The sequence below is a fragment of the Hemitrygon akajei genome, chromosome 8 (genome assembly GCF_048418815.1).
Source record: "Hemitrygon akajei chromosome 8, sHemAka1.3, whole genome shotgun sequence".
NCBI classification, from domain to species: domain Eukaryota; kingdom Metazoa; phylum Chordata; class Chondrichthyes; order Myliobatiformes; family Dasyatidae; genus Hemitrygon; species Hemitrygon akajei.
Genome location: NC_133131.1, coordinates 96018552 through 96032935, shown reverse-complemented (window position 1 = coordinate 96032935; position 14384 = coordinate 96018552). Strand labels below are relative to the sequence as shown.

General features: G+C 41.0%; 1 protein-coding gene across 1 annotated transcript; it reads left to right on the top strand.

Annotated features, from left to right (window-relative positions):
• Positions 1-852: 852 nt before the first annotated feature.
• bet1 (Bet1 golgi vesicular membrane trafficking protein) lies at positions 853-14085 on the top strand. Its single transcript, XM_073054212.1, has 4 exons — positions 853-1222; positions 2361-2455; positions 9360-9416; positions 13924-14085. Exons 1-4 carry the CDS (start codon positions 1204-1206, stop codon positions 14077-14079), a joined length of 327 nt encoding a protein of 108 aa, XP_072910313.1. The 5' UTR covers positions 853-1203; the 3' UTR covers positions 14080-14085.
• The last annotated feature ends 299 nt before the right edge of the window (positions 14086-14384 follow it).

The following is a 14384-nucleotide window of genomic DNA, read 5'->3' as shown; positions in this document are numbered from 1 at the left end:
GCATGCATCAGCTGCAGGGAGTCAGCGAGGCTTATTATTGAGCTTGTCTCCCCTCTTCTTGGAATCAACAGGTCAGAAACTTTATGATCATTTTGGATTAAGTTGAGGAGAAATTACTTTCTAAAAGGGTGGTGAATTATTGGAATTTTCTAGCCAAAATGCTATGAAAGTTCAGTTATCAAAGCAGTATTTGTTAGAGTTTCATAACCAAGGTTTTATAGTGGTTCCTGCAAATTGAGTCATGAAAGTCACACCGATTTTTTTCAAAAAGAGCACTACTGATCAACCATCTTAACATCAGAGGGGGTGGCAGGAGAGATGGATAGGACAAAATGTGTATCCGTGTTAGGATGAGATTAGGGTTACCGTGGAAATAAATCGTAGAGGCCAACCCAGGTTACCATTATCTTCAATTCCTCTCATTTTCAATAGTGTAGATGACCTTTCAGAAACCAGTTCAAGCAACCACAGTGTTACTTAATCCTTCTGCACCTCTTTTACAGAAATGTATAGTTCTTGTACTTTACTGTTACCTGCACAATTCTCTGCCGCTTTATTTTGCATCTTGTTATTTCACCTTGATCTACCTCAATGCACTGTACTGTATAACGATTTGATCTATATGAACAGTGCGTAAGACAAGCTTTCCACTGTGTCTTGGTACATGTGACAATAAACCAATTCACTTGTCTGTACAGCAGACGCTTTACAAGTTCTTCAATTATCTATAATCCAAACAAAGTGCAAATATGAAATAGGACTTCTCCATACAGCGAAATTAAAGCGATTCATCTCTTCGCGCAGACCAGAAGTCCGCAAGCGCCAGCGTGTGACGTTGGACTCGCGGTGGGTTCTGGGGAATGTAGTTTTCCGGGGGGAAGAAGCGGCGGAGGGTTGTGCTGCTGGTCGGCGAGGAGGCGGCCCATTGACCGGCCGCGCGCCGACGCCGCTCGTGGGGCCGACGGAAGGGCCGCGTGCCGCCGGCTGGGTGCGGATCGCCCGGCGGCTGGAACCCACGGCGGGCGGGGGGACTGCACGAGATTCTCCCAGCAGCCGCCGCGAGGCCCTCCTTCCCGACTGCGGTGATGTGGCGCTGCCAGGAAGTCAGGGACAGAGTTCAAAACATAGAAAAGGTTCTCTGAACCTTCGCTGCCTGCTGTCATCGTCAGAGGAGGGCAAAACTCAAATCGGGGAGCGGACAAAATGAGACGTGCAGGTTTGGGTAAGACAAGGGTTTTTTTTTAAAGAGGGAAATCACTGAGAAATCATTTATTTGAGGGTATGCAATCTCCATCAGATGCAAGTCCCAAGCTGGTTGAAAGCAGCTATCATAGTATGTAGTCTATCATGGAACATTTAATTCGCTTGCCAGACTTCATTGGGTGATTTAGGGAAAGAAACAACTGAATTTTATTAACTTCAAGAGATAGGAGGAAGTGCGACTAACTGATTGCAGAAATTCCCAGAAGTTCCCAGATTGCAGAAATTCTCTCGGAGAATATTTGGCTGTTGATGGTCTAAGAACTGCATGAGAAGTTTATAATTTGCATAATTGTATCAAGTATTTGATTTCAGTTATATCATTCTTCCCTCGCTCCTTATCACTGAAATCTTTAGCAGTTCAATATCATGAAGCACCTCTGTGCTCCTCTAGTTCGCTTCTATTTATTATCCTGGAATTAATCATTTCACTGTCGATGGGCATGCCTTTGAGTCATGTTAAGTTCTATAAATTCCTCACTAAATATTTGCCTGTTCGTTCTTTTCCCTTCCCTCATTATTGATTCAAATTACAGGATTTGATGCAGATTCTAAGCCCAATGTCACCTATCCCTTTTGCCTCTACCAGACTCACTGACTTTCTCCAGCAGTTGTTTTTTATATGAAATCTGCACCGATCTAAGATTTTAAACTGAATAAAAATTCTGAAAGTACTGGTCAAAAGAAATATTGGAAAGGTAGAATTCAGAAAGCTAAGTTCATTGTTACATTTAATAGAAAGTTGATATCAGTCTAGAAATGCGAACCTTGAATTAATAACATCACTTAAATCATCTTACAAAACTACACTTCCAGATTATGCCTTGCAAGTTCCTGAAAGTAACTGGAGAATTTGAAAAATTAAATTAATTTAGTAAAATTCTTTAATGAGTGGTTGGTAGGTAGTACAGACAAAATTGCATTAGATAAGGTTTGTTTCTTCAGTGAACAGTTAAATATATCCTATGACATTTCATCTGCTATGATACAGGACTTCAATAATGATGAAGGACACATGTAAGATGTTCTTATTTTGGGTGCCATTTATTAATGCACAAATATTGATATTTCATCTCTGCACAATTTTTTTTCACTTCTAGGGGAAGGATACACTGGAGGTGGTTACAGTGTTCATGAAGAAGAAAATGATAAATTAACTGAGGGCCTACGAGAAAAAGTGACTGCTTTAAAATCAGTGAGTTCAAATACTTGTTAGCAGTTAATGTGTCAGAGCAAGAGTAACGGGTTTGGATCATGTATTTAAGAATGTTCATTATATCTTTCCTTGTCATCATTTTATTTGTTGCTGATTCCATCATCTGAGTACAGTGTTAATGTGTGATTGGTTAATTTAAATCACATGAAAGCACTGATACGGTTGTATTTTATTTACTTAATTAAAACTTCCACATGGATGTTTTTTGAGAATAACATTTTTTAATAGAATTTATTTCAAGTTGACTTAATTCTGAAAAGAGTGGAGTTCTGTTATTTCTAAATCACATTTCCTTTACATCATAGATTAGTTTCATCAAACTTTAATAATTAATGTTTCAACCAATAGTTAACAATAAGTAGCAGTGTGACTTTTGAGAACCTTGTCTAGAAAGGAATTGAGGTAAAATTTTCTCTGGCATTTACAGTATCAGTTTGAGTACAAAGTATTAAAAGTTTTTGCAATAGAAAGTGAACAGCGAAGTCTTGTTCTATTGGCATTAACTTCTCTAACCTGCCCACTAGTGTGACTTTCCTTTTCTCTATTTTCTATGTGGGAAATAAAACTTGTCCAAAGTCTGGCAGTTTGTAGAGCCTTCTGTTGCAGTTCTAATGTAATTAGTTGCAATGATCATAAGACATAGGAGCAAAGTTAGGCTATTTGGCCCATTGATTCAGCTCACCCATTTGATAATGGTTGATTTATTTTCCTTCTCAATCTCATAATCCTGCCTTCTCCCCGTAACCTTTAACATCCTCAATAATCAAGAACCTATCGACCTGCACTTTAAGTATACCCAATGATTTGGCATCCACAGCTGTCTTGGGGCACCAAATTCCACAGATTCACCACACTCTGGATAGTGAAATTCGTACTCATTTTAGGATTAGTTTTATTATAATTGACATGTCATGAAATTTGTTTGACAGCAGCAGTACAGTGCAATACATAAAGTATACAATAAATTACAGTTGTATATGAAATAAATACATATGATTATGGTAGTATAATATATACATTTACATCTATAGTAGTGCAAAAAGAGAGCAAAAAAAAAATCTGATGGCAGAGGGGAAGAGGCTGTTCCTAAAATGTACAGTATGTGTTTTCTAAAGAGCTATGCCTCTAGACTCCCATGATTGAAACATACTCGCCACACCCACTGAATCTAAGCTTTTCAATATTTGGTAGGATTCAGTGAGATTCCCCGCCCCCCCCCCCCCCCATACTAAACTTCAGCGAGTTCAGGTTCAGAGCCGTCAAAACTCCTTATATGTTAAACCTTTTATTTCTAGGATCATTCTCGTGAGCTTCTTCTGGACTATCTCAAATGCCAGCATATCTTCCTTAGATATGGGGTCCAAACCTGCTCACAATATTCCAAGTGTGGTCTACTAATGCCTTAGAAATTCTCATCATTACATCCTTTCTTTTATATTCTTGTCCTCTTGAAATGAATGCTCACATTGCATTTGCCTAACGTACTACCGACTCAACCTGGAAGTTAACCTTTCAGTAATCCTGCACTAGAACTCCCAGGACCCTTAGCACCTTTGATTTCTGAATTCTCTCCCCATTTTAAAAAATAGTCTATGCCTTTATTCCTTCTACCAACATGTATGACCATGTACAGTGCCTATAAAAAGTATTCGCCCCACCCCCCCCCCTTTAGAATTTTAAAAAAATTTACAACATTGAATCACAGTAGATTTAATTTGGCTTGTTTTGACACTGATCAACTGAAGCACTCTTTCGTGTCAAAGTAAAAGCAGTTCTCTAGAAAGTGATCTAAATTATTTGCAAATATGCAACACAAAATAATTGATTGCATAAGTGTTCATCCCCTTTAATATGTCAGATCAAATCATCACTGGTGCAGCCATTTGGTCTTAGAAGTCACATAATTAGTTAAATGGAGATTGCCATGTGCAGTCAATGTGTTTCAATTGATTGTAGTAAAAATACGTCTTTATCTGGAAGATCCAACTGCTTGTGAGTCAGTATCCTTGCAGAAACTACACCATGAAGACAGAAGAACACTCCGAGCGACTCTCTGAAAAGCACAAGTCAGGAGATGGAAACAAGAACATTTCCAAGTCACTGAATATCCCTTGGAGTACAGTTAAGTCAACCATCAAGTTGTAACTCTGCCTAGAGCAGACCATCCTCAGAGACTGCGTGCCCATGCAAGAAGGGGACTATTGAGGGAGACAACCAAGAGACCTCTGCAGGAGTTGCAAACTTCAGTGGCTGAGATGGAAGAGACTGCACATACAACAGCTGTTGCCCGGGTGCTTCACCAGTCACAGCTTTATGGGAGAGTGGCAAAGAGAAAGCTACTGTTGGAAGAAAAAACTCACATGAAATCTCAGCCAGAGATTTGTTTTTCAGCTTGACAATGATTCCAAGCATAAAGCCAAAGCTACCAAAGAAAGGCTTAAAAACAACGAAGTTAATGTCACGGAGTGGCCAAGTCAGAGTCCAGAGACTCTGAAGCAGGCTGGAAGATGGTTCTATGATCTGATGAAACCAAAATTGAGCTTTTTGGCTCCCAGACTAAACACTATGTTTGGCGTAAGCCAAGCTCCGCACATCATGGTGTGAAGCATCGTACTGTGGGGATACTTCACTGTAGCTGGCCCTGGAAGGCTTGTGAAGGTAGAGGGTAAAATGAATGCAGCAAAATACAGGGAAATCCTGGAGGAAAACCTGATGCAGTCTGCAAGAGAACTGCGACTTGGGAGAAGATTTGTTTTCCAGCAAGATAATGACCCCAAGCATAAAGCCAAGGCTACACAGGAATGGCTTCAAAACAACTAAGTTAATGTCCTGAGTGACTGTCAGAGTCCAAACCTCAATCTAATTGAGAATTTGTGGCTGAACTTGAAAAGGTCAATCTGACAGAGCTTGAGCAGTTTTGTAAAGAAGAATGGGGGAAAATTGCAGTGTCCAGATGTGCAAAGCTGATAGAGACATATCCAGAGACTCAAAGTTGTAATTGCTGCCAAAGGTGCATCTACTACATATTGACTTGAAGAGGTGAATACTTGTGCAATCAATTATTTTGTGTTTTATATTTGCAATTAGTTTAGTTCACATTGTAGAGATGTGTTTTCACTTTGACACGAAAGAGTTTTTATCCTCTTGATTGTGTTTTTAAAAAAAGCCAAATTAAATCCACAGTAATTCAATGTTGTAGAACAATAAAACATGAAAACTTCCAAGGGGGAGTGAATACTTTTTATAGGCACTGTATTTCCCCACACTATTCCATCTGCTTCTTCTTTACCCAACTCCGAGTCTGCCTAAGTCCTTCTGCAGACTTCCTGCTTTTTTAACACTACCTGCCCCTCCATGTAGCTTTTCTCATCCATAAACTTGGCCACAAAGCCATCAAGTTCATCATGCCATCATTAACATAATATGAAAAGTAATGAACCCAACACCTACCCCTGTGGAGCCTCATGTGCAGAATCTTTTGAAAGGCCTTCTGAAAATCCATGTAAACAACATCCATTGACTGTCCTTTGTTTTTCTTGCCCTTTATTTCCTCAAAGAGTTCCCACAGACTTGTCAGGCATGAATTCTCCTTTAGGAAGCCATCCTGACTTCAGTGTATTTAATCATGTCCCTCCAGATATTCTTAATAATGGGCTGACACTTGCCGATCATTGAAGTCAGTTTAACTGGTCTATAATTTTCTGTCTTTTGCCTCCCTCCCTCCCTTAAAGAATGGAGTGACAATTGCAATTTTCTACTCCTCAGGAAGCATTTCAGCTTTGAGTAATTCTTGAAAGATCATAACTAATGCCTCCACAATCTCTTCAGCTACCTCATTTCAGAACCCTGGGGCGTAGTCCATCTGGTCCAGGTGATTTATCTACCTCCAGACCTTTCATGATTGCCAAGCACCTTTTCTTTACTAATAGTGACTATATGCCCCCTGACTCTCTCAAATTTCTAATATGCTGGTGGAGTCTTCCATGTTGAAGACTGATGCAAAATACTTATTCAATTTGACCACCATTTCTTTGTTCCCCAATCATTACCTCTCCAATATTATTTTCCAGCAGTCCAATGTCCACTCTTGCCTCTCTTTTACTCTTTTTATATATATATATATATATATATATATATATATAAAACAACTTTTGCTATCCTCTTTAATATTATTGGCTAGCTAGCTTGCATTAACATTTTATCGTTTCTCAACTTATTGTTATTTTAGTTGCTTTCGATTGCTTTTTAAAAGCTTCCCATTAATTGCTATCATTGTATGCTCTCTCTGTTGTTTTTATTCAGTCTTTGACTTCCCTTTAGAATGCTGCTTTTTTGGATGAATTGATCTTTTGTCTTCCAAATTACTCCCAGAAACTCCAGTCATTAATGCTGTACTGTCAATCCTGCTTTGTCCTCTTCCAATCAAATTTGGTCAGCTTCTCTCTCATGCTGTTGTAATTACCTTTACTCAATAGTAATACTGATGCAATTGATTTTAGCTTCTCTCTCTCAAACTACAGGGTGAATTCTTTAATATTATGATCACTGCCTCCAAGGGTTCCTTTTCCTTAAGCTCTCTAATTAAATCCTGTTCATTACACAACACCCAGTCCAGAATTGCCTTTTCCCTCATGGACTTAATCTCAAGCTGCTTTAAAAGGCCATCTCGTAGGCATTCTACAGATTCCGTTTTTTGGGGATTCAGCACCAACCTGACTTTTCTAATCTTCCCATGACTATTGTAATATTGAAATTCCCCCATGACTATTGTGACATTGCCCTTTTTTGTACATACCTTTTCTATGTCCCATTGTAAATTGTACCCCATATCCTGGCTACTGTTCAGAGACCCTTATATAACTCCCTTCAAGGCCTTTTTACCCTTGCACTTTCTTAACTCTACCCACGATTCTACATCTTCTGCACCTTTGTCACTTCTTTCTAAAGATTTGATTTCATTTTTTACCAACAGAGCTACCCAACCCCTCTGCCCACCTGCTTGTCCTTTCGATAAGACGTGTATCCTTGAATGTTAAGCTCTCACCTGTAATCTTTCAGCCACAGTTCTGTAATGGCCAAATGTCATACCTGCCAATTTCTAACAGTGCTTCATGATCATCTACCTTATTTTCTATGATGCATGCATACAGATATTGCACCTTCAGTCCTGTATTCAGCACGTTTCGTTTCAATGTTGTTTCCAGGCTTTCTGAAGATTAATTCTTATCCCTTTTTGAACTTGTTGTCTTATTCTTTATTCTGGAGTCTTCAGTAACTTCTCTTGCACTCTCCTTCCCTCTTATATTAACCATACTTTTCCAGGATATTGAACCTAGTCCCTACTCTTTAGATTAAAGACCATCAGGGTCTGGTTCAAATTGCATATTCCTAGTTATGCAATTTGCCGAAACCCTGGTCCCAGCTTAGTTCAGGTGGAGCCTGCCACAGTGGAGCAGCTCCCTCTTTCTCTGATATTGATAGCAATGTCTCACAAATTCAAACCTGTTTCTTCTACACCAATCTTTCGCCATACATGTAACTGTCTGATCTCATTAACCTTGTGCCAGTCTGCATGTGGCTCAGGTAACAATCCAGAGATTATATTACCTTTTTGGTTCTGCGTTTTAATATAGTCCCTTATTGCTCGAATTCCTTCAGTGGCACTTAATAACTCGTTCTTCCTACAGTTAATACCCACATGGACCACGACAACTAGATCTTTCCCTTCCCACTCCAAATTCCTTTGCAGCTGTCCTGAACCCAGGCACCAGGCAAACACACGGCCTTCCTGACTCTCAATCCTTGCGGCAGAGTTGTCTGCGGTCCCCACTCATACCCTCATGGGGAGCAACAATCTCACCTCTATGGGGCAAGCTCTAGCACTATCTCTTGGATCCCCCTACCTGCATCACTCGCAGTTACTCCGTTTTGTAGCTGGCCACAGACCAGTAGTTAATCTAATGGATGTGACTGCCTCTTGAAACACAGTGTATGGGTAACTCTCTCCCTCACTGATGAATCACAGCGTTTGAAGCTCAGATTCCAGGTCATCAACTTTGAGCCAAAGCCTCAGATCTCATATTGTTATATTGTTTACTTTTAAATCACATCACATATGCACTCCTATAACTATGCATAGCAGCTTGATTTAACTATTTGAAGTAAGGGATTTAGTTCAAATAACTGAACAATTCCATTAATGTTTACCATCCTTTGCTGCAACGCTGTGGATCCCCATTTCCTAGCTTTTGGATATAGAGAAAGAAAAAACGTTAAAATACAGAGAATAAACAAAACATCCTAATTAGATGGTGTAGGAAATACAGTGATTGTCTTCCCAAGTGAACAGAGTTTAATATATTATGTAATCATCAGGCCCAGCAGCAAATTCTTCAAGTCTTTCCACTGTCATTGACCAAGAGTACCAACTTTGAGAGAAGACACCAATCATCGAGCACCTATCTACACTAATGCCATTTTACTTTCCCCCGATTTCCATCACCTTGCCCCAGATTTTTCCGTTCGCCTACACACAAAGAGCAATTTCCATTGGCCAGTTCCTCCAACCACCTGTGCTGCTTCGGATGTGAGAGAAAACCCAGAGGAGGTCCACAAGATCACAAGCACACTGTAAGCACCAGAGGTCAGGATTGAACCTGGTTCACTGGTGTTATGATACTGGAGCTGTACTGGCTAAACCATTATGCTGTGAAAATCTCAACTTAAATATTATTTTGCTGTTAAATAGACACCAGGAACATGTCATTGAATGAAAATGGCTTCTTCATAATTTTCATCATTTTTCTTGTCTTTTTAAAATTTAAAACATGATATCTGAGGACAAATAAACACAGTGTTTTGGTATACCTTCCTCTCTTGACAGCTTTCCATTGATATTGGAACTGAAGTGAAGTACCACAATAAACTGCTGGATGATATGGTATGTATTGAATACATTCTCATTCAGCTATCACGAAAAGTATATTGTCTCTACTGTATACAGTATTTTTTTAGTTCGTATTTGGGTAGATAGGCAGCAATCCAGAAATTACAATATTCCTATTTCACGCACATCTGCTCTCACCCCATCCTCCCGCCACCCCACTAGGGATAGGCTTCCCCTTGTCCTCACCTACCACCACACCAGCCTCCGGGTCCAACATATAATTCTCCGTAACTTCTGCCACCTCCAACGGGATCCCACCACCAAGCACATCTTTCCCTCCCCCCCCCCCTTTCTGCTTTCCACAGGGATCCCTTGTCCACTCATCCCCCCATCCCTTCCCACCGATCTCCCTCCCAGCACTTAACCTTGTAAGCGGAACAAGTGCTACACCTGCCCTTACACTTCCTCCCTCACCACCATTCAGGGCCCCAGATAGTCCTTCCAGGTGAGGCGACACTTCACCTGTGAGTCGGATGGTGTAGTATACTGCGTCCAGTGCTCCCGGTGTGGCCTTTTATATATTGGTGAGACCCGACGCAGACTGGGAGACTGTTTCACTGAACACCTACGCTCTGTCCACCAGAGAAAGCAGGATCTCCCAGTGGCCACACAGTTTAATTTCACATCTCATTCCCATTCTGATATGTCTATCCATGGCCTCCTCTACTGTCAAGATGAAGCCACACTCAGGTTGGAGGAACAACACCTTATATACCGGCTGCGTAGCCTCCAACCCGATGGCATGAACATTGATTTCTCTAACTTCTGTTAATGCCCCTCCTCCCCTTCTTACCCCAATCCCTTATTTATTTATTTATCTCCCTCTCCCTCTCCTTTTTTCTTTTTTTTTTCTCTCTCTGTCCCTCTCACAATCACTGCTTGCCTGCTCTCCATCTCCCTCTGGTGCTTCGCTCCCCCTTTCTTTCTCCCTAGGCCTCCCATCCCATGATCCTTTCCCTTCTCCAGTGTGTATCCCTTTTGCCAATCCACTTTCCTGCTTTTAGCTTCATCCCTCCCTCTCCTGTCTTCTCCTGTCATTTTGGATCTTCCCCCTCCCCCTCCCGCTTTCAAATCTCTTACTATATTCTTTCAGTTAGTAGTGACGAAGGGTCTCGGCCTGAAACATCAACTGTACCTCTTCCTATAGATGCTGCCTGGCCTGCTGTGTTCCACCAGCATTTTGTGTGTGCCACTATCCTTGGGCTTCTGCTTTTCAGCTTCCTACAGAGCTTTCTATATCCTCACTTCAGGACCTCTTCCTTTTTCCTACCTATATCTTTGGTTCCAATATGTACCATAACTTCTGGCTGTGGACATGATCTGGGATGTCCCTGACCCTGACACCTGGGAGGCAACATGACATCTAGGGAGTTTCTTTCAGATCTGCAAAATCTCCTGGCTGTTCCCCTATCACCATTGTTTTCCTCTTCTCCCCCCCCCCCCCCCCCGTCCCTTCTGAGTCGTAGTGACAGAAGACCTTGTTGCTGTGGCTTTCCTCTTTTAGGTCATCGCCCCAACAGCATCCAATGTAGTATTCTGTTATTGATGGGAACAGCCTGGGGCTACTCTGTCTATTCATTTTCTCTCTTCGACAGTTACCAAGCTTATGCATCTTAGATTCGACTATCTCCCTGTAGCTCCTATCTGTCACCTCATTCTCCTAAAGTCATCCAGTTCCACCTTCTGTCGCTTACCATGGTCTGTAAGGTGCTGCATCCAGATGCACTTCCCACAGATATAATGATCAGGGACAGTGGAGGACTCCCAGATCTCCCACATCTTGCATGAGGAGCCCATTACAGACCTGGGATCCTTTCTCACTCCTGTAATTAGGCATTAAAAAAGAAAGTGGAACTTGACAGAAACTTCAATCCAGTCTCTGCCTTTCTCACTGAAGACACTTGAACCCTAAGTTTATGAGTAGCATAACACAAAAGCTTCTTTACCTCATTAAGGGATTGGACCAGAAAAAGTTTTTTTTCTACATATTTCTTTATATTTATCAAGGATTACCACTACATAATTAAACTGACATTGTAGCCATTACAAAGACTGTGCAGATGAAAATTCAACATTCTCTTTGTTCATAAAGTCATGTACATCCAATTGCAAGTGTGCAACTAGGAAGTGGAAAATAAAAGTATAGCAAGGCCCTTTGCTGCTTCAGTATTAGTGCATGTAAAGCCGATAACTGAATAATGAAGAAATACAGAAGTAGAATGAATTTTATTGGTATAAATGAAACCAGATATAAATAAACTCTCCTCGGACTTCCAGTGGGTCGATTTTACTGACGTTTCAGTGACAAATTCTGCCATCTTCATCAGGATGATGTCAAGAAATGTCTAGTCTGGTAGTATATCTACCCCTGTTGTCTGTCCCTCCCTATTGGTTAGTCCTCATCCAATCAGGTTTCTGGTGTCCCATGTTGCTTACAATTGAATTCCAGTTCTTACTTAGAGTGAGACCTTGGTCTTTGTTAAAGTACTTTTCCTCTAGTTTTATTTCAATGGCTTCCTTCACCAGGTGATCCCAAAAGCCTTTGGCGCAGCGCAGTAGTTTTGTGCTGTTGAAGTCAGTCCTGTAGCCATTGTGAATGCAATGTTCTACCGCCAATTTCTCCGGGTAACCCAAATGGATACACCTCTTAGGCTCCTTGACGCAGGTTTCCACCGTGCCGTTCCACTGGCCGTTACACACTGTGCATCCCGCCTGGCCAATATACACTGCTTCACATTCACAGGGAATCCCGCCATTCTGAATCCCAGGTCACCTTTGACCCACATAAATTCTAATTTGAGTTTCCTTTTGGGATTGTGGATGGCATTAATCCGGTTTCTTTGGGATACTGGTGAACCTTCCAGAAACCATGGAAATATAGGTGGTAGCGATGGATTCTTCCTTGGTGTTAGGTTTCCTGGTTTTTCCATTGGCCCTTTTAAGAGCCTGATTAATTTCCTTTACCTTGTAGCCATTCAATTGGACTGTTGTACATAATCATCTTATTTCTCTTGGAGACTCTCTGGGTCCGAAATAGTTTCTCCACGGTTAATCAAAGTAGAAAGAACCAATAGTTCCATGACCATCTGAACAGCGCACATCCAAACATTCAATTTATGATGGAGATGGAGAAGAATGGTTGTCTCCTGTTCCTGGGCATTCTAATATGGAAACCGGACGGTAGCCTCGGACCGGATGTCTATTGGAAACTCACTCAAACGGACTTGTACCTCAACAATAACAGCCACCATCGCACCTCCCAGCATAGAGTCGTACCGTCTACTTTGATTAACCATGTGAAAATTATTTCGGACCCAGGAAGTCTTCACGAAAAATAAGACTATTCCGTACAACATTCGGACAGAATGGCTACAAGCTGAAGGAACTCAATTGGGCCTTAAAAGGGCAGATGGAAAATCCAGGAAAGCTAACAACTACCAGGAAGCAAACAAGAGGAAATCTGCAGATGCTGGAAATTCAAGCAACGCACACAAAATGCTGGTGGAACGCAGCAGGCCAGGCAGCATCTATAGGATGGGTCTCAGCCCGAAACGTCGACAGTGCTTCTTCCTATAGATGCTGCCTGGCCGGCTGCGTTCCACCAGCATTTTGTGTGTGTAACCATGAGGAACCTGTTGCTACCGCCTGTCTTTCCTGTATTTCCACATTTTCTAGAAGGATCGCCAGGATCCTGAAGAAATACCAGATTAATACCATCCACAAACCCATACGGAAGCTTAAATCTCAACTTCTGTGGGTCAAAGATGACCTGGGACTCAGGACAGCTGGCGTTTACAGGATTCCCTGTGAATGCAGAGCAGTGTATATCAGCCAGAAGTGACGCACAGTGGAAACCCGCATCAAAGAGCACAGGAGGTTTATCTGTGAGTTACCCGGAGAAATTAGCAGTAGCAGAACATTGCATTTGCAATGGCCATAGGACTGACTTCTTTTGTGCCGCACCATTGGGTTTTAGGATCATCTGGTGAAGGAAACCATTGAAGTAAAACTAGAGACAAAGAATTTTAACAAAGACCAAGGTCTCTCTCTAAGTAACAACTGGAATTCGATTGTAAGCAACGTGGGACAGTGAAAACCTGATTGGCTAGTCTTCACCCAATCAGCAAGAATGGACAATGGGTTATATATACTACCGGACAAGACATGTCTCAGCATCATCCCTGATGAAGATGGCAGAGTCTGTCATTGAAATGTCAGTTAAAATCAACATCTGTACCCGGCTAGAAGTGCAAGAAGAGTTTATTCATCGGATATGCTGGGAAGGCACTTGGTCTGAAAGCATAAACATTTTGATAGGAATTTAATCAAAATCTTTGTACTAAAAATTATACAATGATTTATAGGCTATTGGAACAAATGCAAACCATTAATTAATATAAAATACATCATGCTAAGGGACATTGTAGTGTTAAAGAATATATAATCGAGTGTGTGCATTGAGTTTTGTATTTTCAACTGTGTATCCATACCCTTTTCACAGGATGCAGGATTTGAATCTACAGGTGGACTGTTGGGTGCCACAATGGGTAGACTCAAGCATCTGTCTCGTGGGAGCCAAACAAAAGTTTTATGCTACATGATGCTTTTTGCATTTTTTGTTTTCTTTGTACTTTATTGGATTATTAAACTGAGGTGAAATAAATTTGTATCTGGTTCTAACTTATTGCATATTGCTATACAGAATCTCTTTTGTAAGATAGTTGAGATGTGATTAATGTCGAAGGCTATTATTTAACATTACATTCTAGTTACAGACTGCAGTTTCATGTACCCTTAATGTTTGCTTATCTTAACAAAACTTTCCATGTTTTTAAAATGAAAAATGTTAGTGGTAGTGATCCTCAGAGACGTTCCCAGAGATCGTGGTGACTTTGTTTCCAGAATGTTGCTTTGGGTTCAAAATTAATTGATGAGTCCCTTATGAGATTGCAGATTCTGTTA